General features: G+C 33.5%; 1 protein-coding gene across 7 annotated transcripts in view; it reads right to left on the bottom strand.

Moving 5' to 3' along the window:
- The window catches only part of LOC115210189, a 115,268-nt gene that overhangs the window by 74,500 nt on the left and 16,160 nt on the right, over positions 1-24,608 (bottom strand). Inside the window, exons 2-3 of one of the 7 annotated variants that reach the window (XM_036501908.1) lie at positions 20,134-20,413; positions 18,142-18,230 (exon numbers count right to left, since the gene is read on the bottom strand). The exons of 5 other annotated variants lie outside the window; for them this stretch is intronic. In XM_036501908.1, the coding sequence (XP_036357801.1) occupies positions 18,142-18,230; positions 20,134-20,362 (318 nt within the window). In that variant the 5' untranslated portion in view covers positions 20,363-20,413. The remainder of the gene's footprint in view (positions 1-18,141; positions 18,231-20,133; positions 20,414-24,608) is intronic. One more of the 7 variants, XM_036501909.1, reaches the window with a different exon arrangement.

Raw genomic sequence — 24,608 nt, 5'->3', positions numbered from 1 at the left:
GCTATTTCCCTTACAAACCTGAGCAACGCCGGGCGATACTGCTAGTCTCTATTAAATGTCACCATTGTTCTATTTGTATGGTGTGTGAAGATGATGCCACCTTTATCCTTCCTAGTCACCACTGTCCATTCCTTACTCTTTCCTTCCCTTCTACACTATCAACTAGAAACCAGTGTGCGAACTTGTCACTGCCATTACAGTTAACATATTTTCTGGTGTATAAGCCGCAATTTGTTTTTGTTTTACCTTCATGTTTTGATAATGTTATTTTTTATCTAATAAAGACTTTTATATTGACGAAATGTGTTTGTTGTTGATCATAGTAAGATAAAATCATGACAACAACAATATATCTCATAGTTGTAAAATAAGACATTTTAAAACTACATATACATCAACAACAAAAAAGCTAGCTGCGGAATTGTGGTGACATTTAGTAGAGATGACCCTAAAGTTGTCCCTCTTTGATTACTATCGCAAACAGCAGTAGCTTTCTTCAACCGAATACACGTCGTTGATTAGTTAAAATTACCCAAATACAACAAGTTTAACACAAAATAACTTCTACAAGACAAAATTTTGTCAAAAACATTCAGAATAAACCATGTTCTACATGAGAAATTCTACCAGTATTTGAAGTTTCATATTGTTTAGTCAAAATAAAATATTTTTTTTAATCTGAGATTGAGATGGAATAGATCCATTTTGACTCATAGCTTAGCTGCATAACCATACAATTCATTCAATTTCCTTTCTTGATGACTCATGTTGACCTATTTCAGTGCATTTTCTATAGGATTTAAATTTAGGACTGTGTTGGCTGCAGCATCACTAAAAACTTTTATGCTCTTGATGTTTTGTTTTTTAATTCCTTTAGAATGAAAACATTACAACTAGCCTAAATGATCAGCACTCAGATAGGCTTTGATCTGATGTACAAAACCAACTGCTTTTCCAGATATAGAGCCCCAAACCATGCCATTACCATCATGCTTAGCTGGCAGAGTCATAATCTCCAACTGAAAGTCTTGTCCTGTATGATGACCATACACTCAGCCATTAAAACTCAACTAGTTAAATTTCAACTTGTCCAATCACCACAAGATTTCTAATCAATCTGACAACACAATTCCTGTGCTCGAGTAAAGTGAATGCAGAAACAGTGGACTTTCAAAGAAATATATGTTCTTTATTTTAATGTCCCACACAAACTACTTTCATCAAGTATTTTGGTGATAACACCACCAATTTGCATGTGATATTTCTGCTGAACATCATTCAAAATGTCAACCACAGTCATTTTCCTGTTCTTTTTAGACAAATGATGAATATTTCGTCCAACCTTTCAGTAGATTTTCAGTGCTGTTCTGATCGAAGGTGGTGAGTTTCAATAAAGATGTCAGAAGTATGGTGAGCAGCAGTTACTAAGATACAACTACATCAGCTTTGGTCTGAAACATCCATTTCAGCTTATGCAATAGAACAATTCTCAATCATATTTTTGGTGATATAATCAAATAAGTCTGCCTCACTTAAAAAGCTAAATGCATTTTTTTTTTTTTTTCATGTTCTTAAATTAAATCATGCTAATTTTCATGATTTTATTGACTGTTTTGATAATTTTATAAATGATTAAATGAAAATAGTGTTTAATCCTTTAGCATTTAAACCAGCCTACACCTTCTACCTTTTATGCTCGAACTGGTCAGATCTGGCCTCACACCTACCCCATAATGTCATTCTAAAAATAAACAATCACATTGCAATCTCTTTGGGAGATAATGCATGATTAATTCAAAATGATGTGAATAAATAAGTATTACATTTTGACAGAGTAAGCTGAATGTTAAAGGGTTAACCACTGATGAGCCCTTGACTTTAAACAAAGTGATACAGTGTGTCAATGTGTATGTGTATTATTTTTTTTTTATATTTCAGTGTTACAACTGTATTTAGGCACCATCTTCAAAGATTACAACACTTATTACAGAACAAGTTTTTAAGTAATGGACACATTCATACACACAAATTTAATAATTTTATATCTGATTTTTTTAATGCTGGTACAGGTTAGACTAATAAAAGTATGGGTTACTCCAGATTTAGAATTACCACTCTCCTATGTGGATCATAGACTATATCTTAGACATTCCATTTTTTACATAGATATGGCTTCTATGGCTAAATGAACTTCCTGATGCTAATTTATTTACTAAATGTACTCATGTCATACCATGACACCAATGTTTCAGTAGTCCTATTCTTGACAAAACTGAAGGGTCTTTTCTAACCCATATTATCTCCCCATTATATATCACCATCATCATTGTTTTAATGTTTACTTTTCCATGCTTGCACTGGTCAGATAATACTGTACTGGGGAAGAGTTTTCTACAGCTGGGTGTCCTTCTTTCAAGGTAACAATCCCCCAGTTTATTGAACAAAAAACAACCTGGACATGGTTATGCAGAAAAATAGAAACAAACAACATCATTTGAAGGAGCCTTTTGCTGACAAGGATCATGCAACACGTCATGAAGCCCAAGCATGCTTTCACATTTATAATCAGCAAACACACGCATACAACAGGCTTCTCCAGTGTTTTATTTATGAATTGACTGTAGTACAGGATACTGACAACATCCACAGTGAGAGAGAATCCATAACCATGCATTTCCAAAGTGAACTTCTTAACCATACAGCTATATTTGCATGTATGCACACGCATACATGCTCACTTGCACACACTTTCACATAGTTCCTGTCATCCAAATGCATTTCACTCAACCCAAAGTGCCACACAACCCTACACCATGTGGATGCAAAGTGAACTTTTTAACCAGTCATACCAATGTTTTCTTATACACAAATATGAGCTTGCAGTGTGGTGTAAATGCAATAACAGATCCACTGTCATGATGCCATTGTTGAATTATAATTGCTTCCTTTACCAAACATACACACACCCACACACAAAATAATTATTCTAATAAAGTGACAGATAACACATTTCAATCTTTCCTATGTTAAAGAGAAAATTTGAAATATGTTTATAGAAAAAATACTGACATTTTAACCCTTTCATGATCACATTTCTAATGAAAAATAATCATGTCTGCCTATGTGTTTCAATTAGCCTTGAAATTTAATCAAGACTGGAAAAATTTAGTAATATGACTTTTTCATAATGAAGTTGGTGTTTAGAATACAAGTCTGCAAAAAAAGTTATACCATAAAATATTGAGGGTTTTAAAAAGTGTTGTTCAATGTGCATCAGTTTGCTCTAAGAATGGCATTTTATCAACAATCTAAAAAGTCAAAAAAGTTTCAATTTTTAAAAAGAATTACAACACATCCAGGAGTTGCAATTTTCATTAGATGCTCTTAAAGAACCTATACCAATAGTTAATTTACTGAGTAAAAAACAAAAAGCAAGAAAAGAAGAATGCAATAACAAAGTTGGCAAGCTAAGTTTTCACTTTAAGAATGCAATGGCTATTTTAGATGGACACACAATAGTGATGATAGTAGGTCAAAAATTATAAGAAATATGCATTCAGTTTTGAACAGAGAAATTGAAAGATATTCAGACAATCTCAGCTTACACTGACATTCCCCAGTATCCCTTATAACTCTAGTTCTTTCACTATACTATCATAAACAATCTGAAAATAGCAAACAGCAATATAAACATTATTTAAATATGGTTTAATATATTTTTATGTCATTTTGAAAAAGAAAATATTAACAGTCACAGTTTCATCACATGCACACACATTCTCATTAGGAAAACATCTGTACTCGTGTTTGGATTGTTTGGTGATTTTCAAGAACACAATACATGATAATGCACATACAGGAAGAAAAAAAACCTTCCAGAAAAACAGATAAAGACTGATGACAAGAAGAGCACCTTGCCATAAAGATCCATTTTAAAGTATCTTCCCTCCATAACCCAGGCTAGCATGGAAAAACAAACAATCACTGATGAGCTATGATAAATTTAAATATAATACTGCCCAGATTGTATGCATTTCTCAGTCAAATCCTAGCTGTACGGCTGATGTCAGCATTTAAAAATTTTTATTTTTGGCTTTGATAGCAGGTATTTACTTATTTGTAAATTTTTAGTTTAATTATGGGGCCTAAGTTCACAGTCAGACTAAATGCACATGAAATGATTGTAAACACCTAAGTCTGTTCATAACCTACACTGTATTGGTGCTCTAGTTTTATATTTTAGGTATAGTGACTAACATCTGCAATAGCAGGAGGATTTTAAAATAAACCTGAACAAAGCAATATTCTGCCAATTTGTAATAGTGCTTATCTTTCAAAATTATGATAGTTTATGATAGAAAAATATTAATAACACCCTCAAAATATAGAGAAAGTATGATGAAGATAATTTCCTTGATGTGCACATGTAATATAATTTTGAAGGTAGGATTAGAAACTAATAATGCAGCATGAAGTACTGATAAAAACTGTCAACGTGTGCTATCACAAAAGTCATTATATCGAAATTATTTGATAGTTTTAAGCCAGAACTATTTTATCATTTTAAGCTAGTTTATTGGCTTCCATCATAGAAAACTGCAACCATACTGAAGCACCACCTTTATTTTAAGCCACAAAATCAATAATGAAATGTTTCCAAGATCATATCCTCATGTAATTCTGTTAAATATTTTGGGGTTATTGATTTCAAAATAAGAACCAGTAAATAAGGGGAAGGGGTCAATTAAAAAAACAATACTAAAAGCACCTATAAAAACTGGGCTTTGACTATTCAAAAGAAATTACTATTATGAAAAATTTAGATTTCAGGAAATTATCTAAAATGATCATGATAAACACGGCATTCTTCAGAATAACCAATATATAAATTTCTATATTAGAAAAACTATTTAAATGATAACAAGACTTGCTCAAAAATAGATGATCAGCGCCTTTATGCAAAGTGATTAGATTTCAGAAACATAGAATCTTTATTCTTTCTATAGTGTGAATACAGAAAAATACTATCATAACAGGTAGTACAAAGAAAGATTTCATAAGCATTTTGCACCCAAAATAGAGAAAAATCACCCAGCTACCATTATAAAGATCTTGTTATTAAGTAAGCAATGAAAGACTTTAGTCCTTTCCTTACATCTCAAAAATAATTACACAATTATATTACATTAACTAATCTATAGTTGAAAACTTTAGTGAAAAGAATCAATAGATATTCAATTTCTTCATTCAACTATAACTTTTTACAGAAATTGAAATAAGAAGTTTCCTCTTGATTTTAAAGTGACAACAGTGTAAAAAGAATAATTTTAAACTTTAATTTTCATGCACCTAGTTAACTAACAAAGAGTAATTCACCACCCAAATATTGTACAAATCATTTAATTTGATCCGTTTACCTTAGAACTGCAATGATCTAGAGTTTCTACGCCACTGATGTATTTTTAGCAAATATCAACTTAACCTACTGAAACTGAATTACAAACACATTGAATTTAACAGTCAAAGAAAGTATGCAAAAGGTATGGATACCAACCATCTTCGATACATATTGTGTGTGCTTTATATATATACATAGTGATTATAACAGCTAGTAACTCTCATCTAGTTATTCAATCATCAGACTGGTTTACTTTGTACCTAGCCTGATGATAGGAAATATGAAATTCAAATAATAGATCCATCCGAGATGACAGCAATTATAAAATTTATAAAACACTTTCCTTGGCATTAACCCTTTAGTGTTTAAACCGGCTCAAATACTCTACATGTTTTATATTCAAACTGGCGATATCTAGCCTTTCACACCTACCCTACATTGACAGTCTAAAAATAAATTGTGACATTATAGAAACCTCAACGCTATAAGATAATGCATGATTAATTCAAGTTGATGATGATGAATTTGAATGAAGAAGTATTACATTTAACAGAATAATTTAAACACTAAAAGGTTAAATACTGCTTTACCCTACTTGTATGTTCTTATATACTACATATACATTTTTTTTTAAATACACAATACACAGGTCTAATTTTATGATAGTGTTTTAATTGCTTTTTTTCCAATACAATGCTTTAAAAAAAGCAAGGCAACTATCTTGTAGTTTTATCATGTAGTTGTTAACTGGGATCATTGTAAAATTTTGTGTAAATTGAATTCATCTACAAACAAAACATCTCAACTATATAAAATATGGTCTGGTGAGCTCGAGATCATTTTCCCAACTTCTACTGTTTCTGCTAATTTCAGAATTTTAAGGTAAATACAAAAATCATGGGAAAGGATTTGAATACAGCACTGCAAGTCAATAAAACATTAGTAATTAAACTACAGTCAGTGTACTTACTTACAATACCAACTTAAAATCCAGGTAGAATGAATCAGTGAGAAGTGTTCTTGACATGCATACCAGTGCAGTACCAGCTTTTCAACTATGGACCCATTGGTTTTCGGTTTAACAACTAATGACTGTCAGACGTGAACTCCTTTGAATCATTATCAAAAATTATTGTTGTTCAGTTTTTAATCCCAATGTTTGATCTCCTCAACTAATACAAACGTTTATTATCCAAAATAGATACATGATTTTAAACAGCAATCATTTCCACAACTTTAAATAAGCAGTGATCACAATAAATAATTATAGTAAAAAAATAAAAACAAATTATTAAATTTCTGCAATCTACCTTTGTCATTTAACCCTTTCGATACCAAACCGCCCGAAAAAAATTTTGGTTAATGTGACCAAACTGCCCAAAGCCGCCCGAATTTACCTATTCATATTTAAATGAGAATATCAGAACAAATCTCTTTAGTACATTCGTGAAAACACGTATTATACTTCGTAAACAGTTCAACTACAGTTTTGTACAAAAATCGAAGTGTAATTTTAATTCCGTGAATTTTGGGAGATTTTTTTCCGAAATTTGTTCCTATTGTGTTTTCAAAATTTGTAATTCTGACAAAAAATGGATACGAATTTCATTATATCAAGCAGCGAGTCAGAATTCGAAGGATTTTCTACTGAAGACCTTCATAAATCTAACTCTATGACTGAAAAAAAAAAAAGCATGTGGTATTTGATAATGAATCTGATGTTTCATTTTCCGAAAGTGAAAACAGTGAATCCAAGAGCTCCGATAGCGATAAAGAAAATGAATTGGCACCTGAATGGAGTGAAAATTTAAAAACTGTTTCTTTCGGTGATTTTTCTGAAGAAACTGGACCAAGCCACAGACTTTCCCAGAAGAGTAAAGCCTTAGACTATTTCTTTTTACTTTTTCGAATGAGCCTATTTGAAATCATTATGGCAGAAACAAACCGTTACGCTAAATGTAAACAAAACGAAAGAAAGGATACTTTGTGGTTTCCCATAACCTTAAATGAAATTAAGACTATTTTGCCATAAATATGGGTATCAGAAAGTTACCCAGAATAATAAATTCTATCGTAAAATTTTGTTGTATACCCAATTGAATATTAGGTAATAACCCATTTTCTATAGCGATGTTTGAACAAAATTTTAATAATTTTATATTTTGTTGAATTTACCTGTATCTACCTGCAATTAGAGTCACTTTGTGACAAAAATTATAGTATAGAATTGGTTGAGAATATTTCATTAAATTATCTTCCAAAAATCAGATTAATATATTGATAAATAAAAAAGTTATAGTTGTTTAATGAAACCAGACTAAATTTATGATTACGTTAGAAATTAATTGAAACACATAAGGGGTGTATTTTGGTCAGAAATATAGTAACGAAAGGGTTAAAAGCAATCAAAACAACTCATTTCAATAATTTAAATATTCCAATAAGAGAAATACCTCACATTCTCTCCTCTGCAGTTATAAATAACTTGTCTGAGAAAACTATACATTAGCCATACTGTGTGATAAACTTCTTTAAGTCAGACCTGGTTTAAATGTGAGTGTTTTCTGATCATGAATTTCACCCTTATTCTTATGTAGAGAGCAGCAGGCCATGAAGGTAGACACTATTCATCAGTCTGAAGAATCTAGTTTTACCCAATGAAACCCAGACTCCTTTCAAATTGGATTTAACATGGTCATCAACAAGACACAAAGTCAACAGAAAGGCACAACTACCAAAATCAACTAAGTAAAAGTTAAAGTACAAATAGTAACAAACAATTAGGTTATTGTGGTGTGAACACCAAATGAATTAAAAATTTATGAAAATTGATAAGTATAAAATAAGAGTCATAAATCAAAGCTAATTTAACATAGAACTAAATACACTGGAGACAAAACGTTCCCACTTCCTTCATACATGTAAATCTTATATTGATTTAAGTTACGATTACTTGTACATAATACTTGCTTTGCTTTGTTGGGTTTTTTTTTATCTCTTTTAGTTCTTCACATTTTTCTATGCAATCATGACCTCATGTGAAAACCCCTACTTTCAAGTAACAGCTCTTACTCTTGATTTTTCTTATTCTAAAGACAAGATTAATACTAAATGGCTTCTTCTACTACTAGCTACCATTAGCTTTTTATATCAATTTTTTTTCTTGACCATAGATCACAAAATTCACTCTGATTGAAATTCTCCATACCTCAACAGTCAGCTTGTTTCTCAAATCAAAGAAAATAAAAAGTTATTCATTTCTCACCAATCAACTACATAAACTGCACTAATCATAAATTGGAAGCAAAAGAGAATGATACACTATAATCTATATATAATTTTCGAAGTAACTGTTCATAACAGACTAACATTTTTTAAACTCCTTCAATATTCAATAGTAAACCTTTTTCACCAAATAACTTATAGTAGGTTGTGAAGATTCTGGTTGGCATGACAACAGAATATATTGATTTTAAAACAAGAACCATCAAGATAAAATCTTTAAGTTTTGAAATATTTGATAAAATGTAAAATGTTCATAAATATGTTGTAGAATAAGCCATGGGCATAAGACATAAGAGCTTCAATGCAACATTTACTGCAAACAAAAACTGAGGAATATTTCCCCCAAGAAAATTAACAAATGATAAGTGCAACCCACTGCTTTTTATTTAAATATTAGGAAACGGATTGCTGAGGATTATCTGCATCTGAGAAGCTAACATTTGTACTTAATCTCTCTTGCTGCTTTACAAGTACCTTACTCAGTTTTAGTAGTATCACAGCATTTGATCATGCAACAATATATTCAGGCATCAGTAAAATAGATGCCAATGTATTTAGTATAATGAACCATGTAAACTTAATTAAAATTGTACCAGTAAGATAAAAAAATTCTTACCTTAATGATTCATTCTGATTAAGAAAGCAGATGAGACAACCCCAGAATTTAAATTATTTGATTATAAGTAAAATGTTGTGGAGAGTGAGTCTAGCTATTGGTAGTACAGAGATATTTCAACCTTATTAGACCTCATTAGTGAAACATGGTCTAACCAATATTGCTAGTATGTGTATTGTTAAATCCTTTTTTTTAATTTGTAAAAATTACTATTAATCTGATAAGACTACTCGTAAAGGACAGTAAAAAAGGAGATGCTGAAAAAAGCAAGCCATCGCAAACCTGTCATATAAATGCTGTTTTGCTACAAAAATATAACCTAGGAAGAAAATCTCAAATTCATTAAAGAATGAGGATATTAATCTTTGTTTCACATATATTCATATATAAAGAATATTTGTGGCACTCTGTTGGTTATGACAAGGTTCCAGTTGATCCGATCAACGAAGCAGCCTGCTCATGAAATTAATGTGCAAGTGGCTGAGCACTCCACAGATACGTGTACCCTTAACGTAGTTCTCAGGGAGATTCAGCGTGACACAGCTGACCCTTTGAAATACAGGTATAACAGAAACAGGAAGAAAGAGAGTGAGAAAGTTGTGGTGAAAGAGTACAGCAGGGTTCGCCACCACCCCTTGCTGGAGCATCGTGGAGCCTTAGGTCTGGGAACTGAAACTGTGATCCCACGGCTGTGAGTCTGCTGCCCTAACCACTGGGCCACTTCACCTCCATATAAAGAATACTGTATAATGATACAGTACATTTATTCACAACAATACAGAAAACATGAGACTGTATATATGATAACAAAAATTTTATTTTAATTCAACTATTTAAGTATTTTTGTGGAATATTAACAAGAAGACTGTCTTTTAATGCATATTTTTACACAAAATTCAACATGAAATAGATAAAAATGTTCATAAACTGATCAGATTCCTTTTTATGATATAGATGTATATTGTTTGGTTTCGGCCATTCAACTCTGGCCCTATAAATAAATAAATAAATAAATAAATAAATAAATAAAGCCTTCAAAGCAGATTCAGGCTACTTAAAAATCCCATTAATATTTTGTTTTATATAACTAGTAAAGGGACAACTTATCTGAAACTTTCTGACAGCTATTTCTGGAAATATTCTATTACATATAATAAAAATGATTGAAATCAATAATTAAATAAACAAAGAAAATCATACAAGAAATACGAAAGAGTCAAACTTCTTTACAATTACTGTATTGTACTTTGTTCATCATGAAACGACAAAATAGCTACTGCAGTAATCTGTAGGGGAAAAAAAATCACCCAAAGCTAAAGGGAGGTTATTACTATCACTGAATGAAATGTTCTAACCATACAATAACATTAAAAATATCAAACCTTGTAAAATTGTTATAGCCATATTAGTAGCTATTTTTAACATTTGTAAATCACAGATAATAAAAAAAAATGTCCTAATTGGGTAAATAAAAAAAGTAGATAATAAAACTAAGGCAGTAAATCTCAGTGTACTAAAACAAAAAAAAAGATGATTTTGTAAATTTAAGCATACAAGGATGGATAATTTTATGTATGAAGCCATTTTTCATGACTAATTTATCTTCTTCATGGTTACAACAATACTTGGTACAATTATTGGTCATTACACATTTGACAATATACAAAGGCTTAAAAGAACCAGTAAGATAGACTAATAGAAGACTTCCTGTAAGTTTCCAATAACAAACATAACCAGTGAAAATTTTTTATTATCTCTACATTCAATATTTTTTTCCTCAATTCAGAAAAAAATAATCTAATTGCTTTTATTAAGCATAATTTTCTGTTTTAGCCCAGCTACTAAATATTAAGGAGAAAACCTAGTTTTAAATAAAGTATGTAATTAATATTGAATAAAATGATAGTGTCCTCAAAAATTAACCTTCATAAGCTAAAGTGAATACATTACCAACTAATATATTATTACACATATTTTGTAAATGCAATCTTATATACATAGACCACAAGCTTTTAAATTAAAATAAAAATCCTATAAAATACATGACCATGCAGGTTGATATAATGCATTAATAGCACTTAATAATCATTATCATAAAATGATTAATAAATCATGTTAGCCTAGCAAACAATTTCAAATATTTGTTTGTGAAAGTCCTACATTAGAAAACATTTTAAAAATATAAGATAACTGAATTTAGAATATACTATGTGACATAAATCACATGGTATATTCTACCATGCATAAAGAAAACTTTTAAAAAGCTTCTTTGCATGCTTATAAAGATTAACAATTACCATAAAACCTACATAAACCTTTAACTGATATCATCCAATAGTTGCAGGATATTTCAGTTTATTGGTTGTAATCATATTTTTATATTACATTAATGAGTCAAAAATCTAATAAGTTCAAGACACATGAACATGCTTAAACTGCTCAGCTATAAATGTAAGCCAAATTAACAAATAGTTTCTTAGATTGCAATATTCACAATGTAATCCTATCAAACACTGCTCTGGCTTTATCATTATTCTAATTAAGGGCAGCAGATGATTAACTGTTGGACCCAAATCTCTGGCTATTAACAATCTTATGTTACTTCCTGTGAACTAGGTAAGCAGTTGTATTCAGCAGTGTTGCACTACTATTACTGAGCATCAAGGAGTCCGTCTGGGCCAGTGGTTTCCAAATTTTATCAGTTCAATGCCATTTTTAATGAACAGTATTTTTTACAAATACCTCCACCCAATGATTTGCAAAAAAAAAAATTATTCCTTTTGTTACCATATTTCTGTTGAAAATACACTACCTTTGTTTCAATTATTTTTGAGAAGAATAAAGAATTTAGTGAGATATGTCTTTTTTTAGATGTTATTTGGAAAAAACATGAAATTTTGATAGGTTTTAAAGCAACAAATTTAAATAAAAAAAACAAAGGTAATATCAAGCAGGTTGGTATATTTCTGCTCACTGATAAAATATCCTACTCATATTTGACTTTGCCAACTCCTGTCAAGCAGTCTAACCAATACCAGCAGGGAAAATGGATGTTAACTGATGATGATGATGATATCATTCTAATGACAACGATGGGTTTTTTTTGTTGTTTTTTTTTTGCTTTTGTAAAATTGTATTTAACATTTAAGTATTGTACCTGGTTCATATTTTAAATTCCAAAACCTAGTACCCTCCTTGTGAGTATACAATATCCCCAAGGGGACACTAACACCCAGGTTACGAACACTATTCTAGGTGGTCGTAATAGATCTTGGACTAAGCTGAAGAGAGACATGAAGAGAAACATACCTAGATCCATGTTGGAGTAAGCTGAATGACACTTTGGGAAGGGCTGACCTGAAAGTCAATGTAGATAAAACCAAAATCTAGCTAGCTGGCCTTACAAGTAAACAATATGTATTGTTATAGACAACAAAATACAACTGAAAAATTATCCAGTCAAAGAATAAAACTGTGAAGTTAATGTGCAAATCTCTTATAACAGATATTTAGCTTGTGGTCCTGAAGAGTAATCAAGTTGGTAGCAAGGAGATCCACCATCCCTTGTTACACAGGTGGCATGACAGAATGAATTGGAGTGATAGGCAGATGAGAGGGTATCAAAGAAGAAGAGTGAACAGTAAATCAATAGGTGTGATAACCAGGTATCTCCATCAGTCAGCATTTTACTATTTGATTGTAATGGTAAGTCTTCTCAAGAAATGTGTCAGTAACAACTGCAAGCCTTTGTCATCTTGAAATTAGTCTTTGCTTCTTCATCTCATGTCTGTCTAGGTCCCTCCCTCTTCCAACCATTTTGAGTACTCATCATGTATCCAATTTTCCTCTCAACTCATTTTTACTGTCATTCATAAACACTAGCATTACATCCAGCAAATGAACTCCTTTCATTTCTTTCTAGGCTTCAAAAGTCCTCTGCATTCAAGGCCCACATCCAATAAATATATAGATGATACTCTGTATATAAGCATCTGCTCTTCACTCCTTTTTAAAAAGGAAGCAACCAAAATTGCTACTCAGCAAATGACAAAGGTTGAAAGCTGAATGGTTGCCTCTAGAAGGAGCACCACCATATTCCAGTATTCCACAAAGATGTACAGATCAATATAACCAATCCTTTCATTTAAACAAGTTATAGGAAAAAGCATAAGTTTCAAAAATAGTATGTTTATTTCTTAAATGAATGAGTTAACTGACTCTTAATTTGTAATGTCTTCTGCAAAAACTAACCACAATAACTTTAGTTACTGGTTTATTTGTATTAGTTGTTTAAACACCAAAATTTTAGACCAACAAAGGAGCCTGTAAATGGACTCCTGACCTGTATGAAATCGCAAATTTTACCATACTAATATAAAAATGGTTAAATACATTTGTATAGTAATTTGGGAAATTTAGAAGCTGTGCCTTATGTGAAGTATTCAATCTATTGTGCACAGGAAGACAGTCACAAGAGAAAATAGAGGGAATCAGTAAATGTTTTCCTCTTCAATTATTACACACACACACAAACAAACTCATCATCATTTAACGTCCATATTCCATGCTAGCATGGGTGAGATGGTAGCACAATTATCTGGCCAGGCTGAAGCCTGTACTAGACTTCTGTGACAGTTTTGGCAGGATTTTTACAGCTGAATGCCCTTCTTAACACCAACCATTCAGCAGAGTGGACTTAATGCTTTTTATGTAGCACAAGGACACAAATTTCAAAATTAAAATGTCTATCTTTTCAGCAAACAGTCACGTAGTGGTGGAGTTTTGCACTTCTGGATAAACCAAAACAGATGTTGAGCTGGCAGTATACAGGAGAAAATGCTTGCAATTAATATCGTATCATTGTTCCTAACTTAGACTATAATCATTAAACCTCTATTATAGAGAAATGCAAGTGTATGGATCTCATCTAGTAGTACAGACGAGATTTTTTATGTGAAATATTAATAAAACATGATATATCTACAGTTTGTATTATTAAACTAGTTTTGAATCACGGAAAGTCAGTAGTAAAGAAGAATTCAAGTGAAATACATTTACAGAATTTCACCTCATATACCATGTTGGCACCTAGGAAGTACAAATCATTTTCTTTTAAAAAGGCAAATTTAACATTCAAACAATCAACTGTATGTTTTTAAAATGCTTTGCGTAAATAAACCCCAAGGTCAGACAAATATTGCCAAAAACAAACTTTATAAAAATAAAAACTTTAAAGATTGAAACCTAAGGAGAAAGAACTCCACTTTGTTTACAATAATGAAGAAAGATTTTATAAATCAATTTTGAAATCGTAATCTGCACCAAATGCACCATATTTGAGAATACAAAGTACATTCTTTACTTGCTTAAGTAATTTAGTTTGCTCAGATATCCAGGTAGGAATACTTTCAAGATACTTATTTTATATTCTTCATCCAAACTAACATACTCTATTTACAAAACTTCTCAGATTTCACTTTCCATACGTTTAAGAAATAGCTTTAAGTAAACTCTTTTCTATTATTGACAGCAGGCAAACAAGCAACAATTTTGGTACTTCACCCTAAAATGGGAGATATCATCAACTGATGCTTCATTGGAGAATAGCAGACACCATCAACTGATGTTTTGAAAATTTGACATGGATACAGCCATCCTCAAAAGACAATGATACTTTATGGCACTTTCCAATAATGAGATTCTAAATTTTTATTGCGCAAGAGACTAACAATTGTTATAGTTTTGTACTTATTCAAAGTGAAAATAACTTTAAAAACTAATCTTAAGGAACAGAGATATAGTTTTGTTTTCTACCCATTCATGCAACAACCCTTTCCAACCATTTAAGGGTTAATTATAGAACTTTTTTCTAACAGTTTGGTTGCATAAAACTACACAAAGCTTACACTTTGATAAATCAAACCAATTATAAAACTGTGAAACAAGGATAGACAAAATTACATACATATTAAAAAATTAATAATTCTGCTACAAAGGTAAAGGTGACGCTTTAGATACAAATAATTACAAGTTGTTGGACCAGGTAATGAAGGTCATGGAGAGGGTCATAGCTCAACTAATTAGGGAGAGAGTCAGTTTAGATGAGATGCAGTTTGAGTTCGTGCCAGGGAAAAGCATCACTGATGCTATATTTCTGGTAAGACAGCTGCAGGAGAAATACCTAGCCAAATATAAGCCTCTGTACCTGGCTTTCGCTGACATGGAGAAAGCCTTGACAAGGTTCACCAATCCCTTATCTGGTGGTCAATGAGGAAACTAGGGATAGATGAATGGTTAGTAAGAGCTGTGCAAGCTATGTACAGGGATGCTGTCAGTAAGGTGAGGGTTGACGAGTACAGTGAAGAATTCTGGGTAGAGATAGGGGTCCACCAAGGTTCAGTCCTCAGCTCCCTCCTACTTACCATAATCCTCCAGGCAATAAGCCCTCAGAGCTCCTCTATGCTGATGACCTTGTTCTAATTGCTAAATCACTATCAGAATTAGAGAAGAAGTTTCAGGTGTGGAAGCAAGGATTAGAATCGAAGGGCCTTAGAGTCGATCTAGCTAAAACCAAAGTGCTAATAAGTAGGAAGGTAGACAAACCATAAATCCCTGCTCGATCTGTAGAAAAGGCGTAGGTAGAAACTCTATAAAATGTACCCAGTGTAAGCTATGGACATATAAGAGGTGCAGCAATATCAAAGGAAGGCTAACTGGGAAGATAGTTTTTGTATGTGGCAGATGCTCAGGAGCAATAAACACTGAAAATGTGCAGAGAAGAACTTCTGCCACATTCCAGGGAGAAAAACTAGAAATAGTTGATAGCTTCCGTTACCTAGGTAACCAAGTCAGTAGCGGGGGAGGGTGTGCTGAAAGTGTAGCTGCTAGAATAAGAATAGCCTGGGCAAAGTTCAGAGAGCTCTTACCTCTGCTGGTGACAAAGGGCCTCTCACTCAGAGTAAAAGGTAGACTGTACGACGCATGTGTATGGACAGCCATGCTACATGGTAGTGAAACATGGGCTGTGACGGCTGAAAACATGCGTAAGGAATGAAGCCAGTATGCTCCGCTGGATGTGTAATGTCAGTGTGCATACTCGACAGAATGTAAGTACCTTGAGAGAAAAGTTGGACCCTAAGAAGCACCAGCTGTGGTGTGCAAGAGAGACGACTGCACTGGTATAGTCATGTGGAAAGAATGGATGAGGATAGCTGTGTGAAAAAGTGCCACACCCTAGCAGTTGAGGGAACCTGTGGAAGGGGTAGACTCAGGAAAACCTGGGATGAGGTGGTGAAGCACGACCTTCCAACATTAGGCCTTACCGAGGCAATGACTAATGTCAGAGACCTTTGGAAATATGCTGTGCGTGAGAAGACCCGGCAAGCCAAGTGAGACCATAACCCGTGACCTATGCCAGGGGTGTAACCAGCCCACTTATGCATACCTTTCCTTCATTGGACACCAAACTCTGCTTGTGAAGACCTGTTGAGGCAAGTGAAATTGACATGAAATCAAATTCGATGACTGGCACCTGTGCCAGTGGAGCACTAAGAGCACCATTCGTGTGTGATCATTACTAGTGTTGCCTTACTGGCACATGAAAAGACAGTCGAGCAAGGTCATTGCCAGTACCACTGGACTGGCTCCTGTGCAGATGGCACATAAGACCTTTTGAATGTTGGGTCTCATGGAGGCAATGACAAATGACAGACCTTTGAAAATAAGCCATGCTTGAGTAGAAGACCCATCAAACCAAGTGAAATTGCAATCGTGACAGATACTGGTGTCACACAAATGGTTACTGTGCTGGTGGCATGTAAAAATATCCATTACACTCTCTCAGAGTGGCTGGCATTAAGAAGGGCATCCAGCCATAGAAACCATGCCAAATCAGACTGGGATCTGGTACAGTCCATCAGCTTGCCAACCCATGCCAGCATGAACAACGGATGTTAAATGATGACAGTAATAGTGTATAAAAGAATAATAACCTATTTAAGAATACATCTTGCTGACCACATACATTGAGAGAGGTTTCCTTTCTTTCTTACCTAATTACTTTTCTAACATCACCTGAGCTCTATATTTCTAAGCATAAGTCAAAGTTACCATCTTCTATCTTGTTTTTCACACATGTTAGCATAAGCTGCTCCATTTACAAGTACTATATTAGTAATAAAATAATATAATATAGTCTAAGGGTAACAAGTGATAGACTTGTCAATTACCAAAGCCAGTTTAAATTTCACACAAGCATAGATGGAATGAATTAACGCCTCTTCAATATCTTAAAAAACACAAAAAAAACCTAATGCCTACTTTTTGTAAGATCTAATTACACCACTTAAGATATCCCTGTTTTAACAGTCTTTCCATCACCACACCCACCAGCTCATAAGAACCTTATCCATCACATGTACCATTTATTTTTATCATGTCTAAAGCAGGGCATACATCTTTGTTGAATACACCACCCATTTCTCTCATGTGCAACTGTTTATGATTGTCTACAGATGATCTTAAAATACATTACTATATACAATATAACTAATTTAATTTTCATTTTAGGCTTATATATTAAATGTTAATTACCTCTAGATATGAAGAGAAAAGGGGAAAAATATGGAAACTTTGATAACTGATGACAACCTCATTCACAATTGGGGTTAGCAATGTCATGGTGGCTACTCCCAACTTAAATGTTATGAATATGTTACAAGGAATAAAGAGGGATCATGACCTTTGGAGTTCTCTAACACAAATGACCTGCTTGCATCACTAACCTCAGATACCCAGTCACCTACCAAGATGGTAAAAACACAATCCAGCAGACTATACTCACCAGAAAGTGGGATAGACAACTGGTTGTGAACATTATAGTGATCAGTGACCTCAGAATAAGGGCTGGTGAACTCAGAGACACAAGACCATCTGGAAAACAAAGGTGTGGAAACTAAAAGAACTTTTGGCAAGTTGTTGGTTCAATGAAGTTATTACGTGGCATGTATGGTGAGAAGGAAGAGATTAGAGACTTATGAGATGGAGGATAATCTGGTGCAAGTCACAGAGCAGATCTGTAAGTTGAGCAAGGTTCTAGCTAGACTTAAAATGACATGATGGTAGAATAGTACAGTAAACAGAACTATAATACAGTAAAGAAAACTACAAAAGAGACAGGTCTGGAAAGATGGGAAGAAAAAGAGGAACAAGAAACAATATCAGCAAACTAGAAAATGAAAATAAAAAGTTTGTCAAAGTTCTGCATGAGAAAATCAGAGGCATGAAGCGTTCCAAATTGCAAAGCTGTGTGTCAGTGTGAATCAATACAAGATTGGAGGGAAATGTACACAGAATGATAGCAATGCACTTGCCCTTAATAATAATACAGAGAAGTAAAAATCATAGGAATGTTACTGAGAGAGGTTGCTGAATGAGGAGAATGCATGGGAGAGTGAGGAACTATAACAAGTAGGCCAGCTATTATAGTTGAAAGCTACACAGATGAAAGTGCAACTCTGAACCATCAGATATAATTGTTGATATACTGAAAATATCTGGCAAATTTATATGCTCACTAGTTTCTTGTATAGTCAAACAAGTAGTACAAGGAAGTGTCATATCCAATGACTACTGTAGGAGTATAATCACCAAATGCTACAAAGAGATTCTAGAAAAAACAATTATAGAAGCACCAAATTTGATAAACCAAGCCATTAAATTAACAGAAAGAGCTACATAGCACAACTGATTAGGAAGAGAATAAGCTTAGATGAGATGCAGTTCAGGATAGATATCACTTATGCCTTCTAATAGACAACTGTTGAAATTCTTAGCAAATGCAAACCATGATAGCTAACATACATTAGCCTGGAAAAGGCCTTTGACACAGTACTATGCTATGTGTAGTTTAGTAGTCTTTGAAAAAATGAGAGGTGGTGAACTGGTACAGTCATTAAAGTGTCAGACAAGAATGTTTTGCAGTATTTGTTTCCACTCTCTGCACTCTGGTCAAATCATGCCATGGTCAACTTTGCATTTCATCCTTTGGGGATTGATAAAATGTACCAATCCAAAGTGGTGAATTGGCAAAATTGTAAGAATGTCAGATTGGATGCCTTGCAATATTTGTTCTGGCTCTTTGCATTCTGAGTTCAAATCCTGTTATGGCTTACTTGGGTAGTAGACTTGCTGCCTGGTTTATCACTCCCACCTGGTTTCTTGAGACCTTTTGGCAGAGACCACTTGGTTGCAAACATTCAAGAAAAGTTTCTAGTTTGGAAATACCTTCCTTCCACCAATCTCAGTGGTCCTGTAACAGGTCCCAACACAAGAAAGATGAGTAAAATGAGAGATAGCAATGAGTTTAAAGAGGGATTTAGTCACCATGTAGGCAACTATCAGAAATCAGTTTTCAGACCCCTTCTATTCATTATTGTTCTGTGGGTGATAAGAGAGGCAGTCTGTAGGAACTTCTGTAAGCTGACGAGCTGATTTTTATAGCTTGACCTGTTGAAGAGAATAAATTTCACATGTAGAAGCAAAACCTAGAGTAAGTCACAAAGTAAACTTGACAAAGAAAAAAGGTTTAGTTTACAGGAAAGAAGACATCAGGACTGAACTGCTATCTAGGAAAAGGCCATGTTCAATATACATATATAAGAAAAAGGATCAAGGTAGGAACTCCATAAAGCATACCTAATGTTTAAAAGATGTGGTGGCATAAGCAGCAAATGCACAGTAGTAGTTTGCAGTAAGATCACCCATGAAATAAATCCTTTCAAATGCTAGGAAGGCTCCTTAGAGGAAGTTATAGCTGATAGCTTCTGTTACTTACGTGATCTAATTAACAGTGGAAGACATTCAGGAAGCAAAATAGCTGAAGTAAGTACAAAGTGGAGAAAGCTCAGGAAGCTATTACCTCTGCTGGCAACAAAATGATTTTCTCTCTGAGTGAAGGGCACATTGTATAATACTTGTGTACCAAGTACAATGTACCACTGAAGAGGAATCGGATGCAGTGTATGTGATAGAGAAGAGTGCACTGGTACAGACATGTGAGACATATGGAGGATGACTGCTGGTCTGGAGTGCAAACCAATCTAAGTGGAAGATCTCTGTAGAAGATAAAAACCAAGGAAACTTAGGAAGAAGTGGTGATGAAGGCTGATCTGAAGAGGTTGAACATACAAGATGACAAACAACTGCAAAAAATGAAAGGACACTGTCCCAGAGAAAACAGTTCTAACCCATAATATCATGGAAAAGCAGACATAAGGTGTTGACAATTATCAAGGAACCCACCACTTTAAAAGAATAAAATTGTGATGATAAATAAATACATAGGTAGCATATGACCAACTTTAAATCTTAGAAGCACAAACTTGTTGCTTTAGTTGTTTTGCAGTAAACTATATATATGTTTATTACATGGTTGTTTCTGATTTACTATGCATAAATATAGTAAAACATAAAATTACTGGTTGATGATGAAGGTATTGATAAAAAGAAATAAATGGTATTCCTTCAACATCTGTTTTTCAAGTAAGGGATATTTATTCTAAGGAATTCAAAAGTGCAGATCTTGTGGATGATCTGTTGACAGGAAATGTCAACAAACATCACCAGATGCAGTCCAACCACAAATAGTGACTCTTCCTCTGAAGTTATAGTTTATGCAGACACATAGACACATGCAAACTTAATCACTCAAGGCATTTGTTGGACTAAGGCTATAGTAGAAGAGACTTACCTCAGGTGCTGTGCAGTGAGACTGAACTCAGAACAACACAGTTGAGAAATAAACCTCTTAGTCACATAGCCATGCTTATGCGCCTCTCTCTCTCTCTCTTTCTCTCATACACACACACACACATATATATATATATATATATATATATATATATATATATATTATATATATATATATTTATAGACATGGTCTTCTGCAATGCACCAGTCAGTCAGTCAGTCCAAAGGAAGATTATAGAAAACATTTGCCCAACCATTTTACCATTTTATAAAACAATTTTAAACAATTGTGGCAGGATTGCTTTCATCTGATTAGAAGTATTGTGTCAAGTCAAAAGTTTTACATTTTGGTAGCTTATTTGCTTTATTCATCAAGTCACAACAAAAGCAGCCGAGCATTCAAAGTAGAGGCCTTTGTGTTGCACCACCTGAAGCTATCTTTCCACCAATTCTTTGATCCCCATGCTGATACCTGTTCGTGTCCTTTGAGACTCCACTGAAGCTTCCACCTTAGTGTTTGATGAAGTGTCATGAGCACAGAAGTGAGTCATAGATCAGAACAAGTAATAATCTGAGGGAGTTAGGTCCAGGCTGTATACTGGGTGTGGCATCAGTTTCATTCCCTCAAGTTCCTGGAGTTTATTCTGGGTAGTTCAAGTGGTATGAGGTCTTGCATTGTTTTGCTGCAGAAGAGCTTGCTTTCTGTTAACCAATGCCAGCTATTTTTGCCACACAATGTCATACATCCACTCCAGCTGTCCAGAGTACAAGTAGGCATCAATGGTTTGACTGCCCAAACAAACTTATAGTGAATTATCCCTTCATAATTCCACCAGACACAGAGCATCATCTGATGTTCAAAACGCCCATACTTGGCAACAGATTCCAGAAGCTGGCTCTTGCCACTGCCTATGCATGTGAGGATTGTGGAAAAAATCTCCCTCAGATTACTTGTTCCAATCCATGACTCACTTCCTGTGCTTGCAATTCAAGAGGAGGTTGGAGCTTCAGTGAAAGAGTTATTCATCTGAAGGACAAGAACTGGTATCAGCATGGGATCAAAGGACTGGCAGAAAGTTGGCTTCAGACAGTGCAACACGATGGCATCCACTTTGAATTCTAGGCTACTTTTGTTGCAACTTAATGAATAAAAGAAATAAGCTACCAAAATATTGCAAAACTTTCAAGTCAACACAATATTTAAAAGACCATACTAACAAATAAAAAGAATGAGATCCATTTTTTTTTGAGTGGTAATTATTCTACTATAAAATAAGACTGGTAATTATTTTCCAGCCATATGGAGTGACTTAAGTAGTAAATGTTCCTGGATTCTTTAAAGATTTTAAATAGAAGAATGCTTTTATTCCCTACAAATTCACGTTCCTGAATAAGCTCACACCCCCAACATTTTCAAGTGCTAATATTCAATATCCATTTTCCTAATAAAATTAATTAGCATATTCTGAAGTTATCACATTAAAATCTTAAATGACCATAACAGGTAAAAACTGTGACCCATACTTGTATATTGTTCAAGGGTGCCACTATATGCCCACAAATGGCCTGCTTGAAAGATCAGTCAAATCTCTCTCAAATTATTTTGCACTTAGTAAAAAGATGAAGTGGTCACAGCTAGAATACCTTTGATCAAAGATCTGCTCATTCAAAACTACAGAACTGAAATAATATTTAATCATATTTTGCATACATTGCTCTGGATTGGAATTGGACTAGAAAACTTCAACTGTTGAATTCTCTAGATCCACTGAACCTAAGGACCAATATCCTAAAGACAAAACAGTTTTGAAACTTAATCTGAGCTACAATTTGTGTATATTTTTCCTTTAATAAAAGAATAACATTATCTAAGGAAAAAGTTTTAGATATGTATATAATTCATAAAACAAATAAGAGTAGAATTAAGTTTTGTTATGAATTTATTTTACTTCTAATTACTATCATCTGTCATGATGGATGGGTAGCTATGGTTTGCATACACTTAATCCACTGCTCAGTTTAACCTAGCTCTTCAGTGCCTTTAGCCTACACTAGGTTTCCAATCTGAAAATAACTTCCTCGCTAGATTCCACAAGTCATAGAGGCTCTGCCATTACCCCTCTTAGTCAAAAGAAAATAAAATTTTAAAATACTAATTCAGATTTTGTGCCCATCCTCACCTATAGTCATGAATGTTGAATAATGAGCCAAAAGAATATGGTCATGAATACAAGCGGTCAAAATGGAGTCCCTCTGAAGGATCTCTGGAGTAACATTACTCAAGAAGGTGCACAGCTTGGATATCAAGAAGTCTCTCCAAGTTGAGCTGCTGCTTCTCTGCATTAAGAATCTACAGCTCCTGTACTACAGACATGTGATTAAAATGTCATAAGAAAGAATTGAAAAACAGATTATTCAAGTCAAGCTAACAGGCAGGAGACCTAGGAGTAGACTAAGAATGAGATGACTAGATAATATCTATAATCTCAGTTGGTCATGCTTAGGAATCCAGCTGGAAAGTATAAAGACGGTTACTTCTGATAAGACCTTAATAAAGGAAGTACTTGAGGACTACCCCTATGGCCTTCCAAGGAATAACAGGCAGAGAAAACGAATGGATAGTTGGCATTATGACATCTGTACACACCAAACAAAATGCTTGAATTTGCAGTTATGTTACCCTCTATTATCATTTAAAATTACTTTTGTTTTTCCTGAAATCAATATACTTGTGATCAATAATAATTTGTATGACATTGAAGTAGTAAGTTGTAATGAATCAAGTACAACTGATTAGACAAATTCAGCTTATTGATGAACCATATGAATATATTTTATCAAAACTTGTTCAGATAATTGACAGGAGTTTACTAATGTTAGAAATGAAAATAAGATTTTTAAAAATAAATGTTTGATTGAGATTTATTAATTTTTATCATTTAAATTTCTGTTATCAAATCTTTCATATGCTGACTGCAATATTTTTCTAGCACATTCCATTTCAGCATCATCTTTCTGAAATAAATAATTCAAAAGAGAAATAACTGGTGTAAGCTTACTGAAGCTCACTTGAAAAGGAAGTGGGAGGACAGAAAATATGTTTTGTATTAAAATGACCTTCACAGTTCTATTCCACTATGTTTATAGATTAGATCTCTCGAGGAAAAAGCATATAGGACATAATTAGCAACTGCAAAGGAAATATAAAACAAACTGAGTGGGAACTGATCTCAGACCTTTAAGATTACAACTAAATGATTTGCCAACAATGTAATGGACTTGTACCCGTTGTTATATACTTCAGCCATTTCATAATAATTCTGTTCAACATTTACATCATCTGACTGCTACTGCCTAACCTGTTAAATCTTGAATGTCATCTGTTATAAGCTCTTCAAGGCATATATTCAATGCACTACCAACAACATCCATTCATACTATCATCAAAACATTGAGCTGTTTTATTTCACCACAAAAACATGTAATTTAGAAAATTACATCTTTAAATAGATTGGTTTCCAAGTATCAATATGGTGTAGTTTTCTTTTTTTATTACATTTC

This window comes from Octopus sinensis, linkage group LG4 (genome assembly GCF_006345805.1).
Source record: "Octopus sinensis linkage group LG4, ASM634580v1, whole genome shotgun sequence".
Taxonomy (NCBI): Eukaryota; Metazoa; Mollusca; class Cephalopoda; order Octopoda; family Octopodidae; genus Octopus; species Octopus sinensis.
The sequence above is the reverse complement of the archived record's forward strand: the minus strand, read 5'-3'. Positions and strand labels throughout refer to the sequence as shown.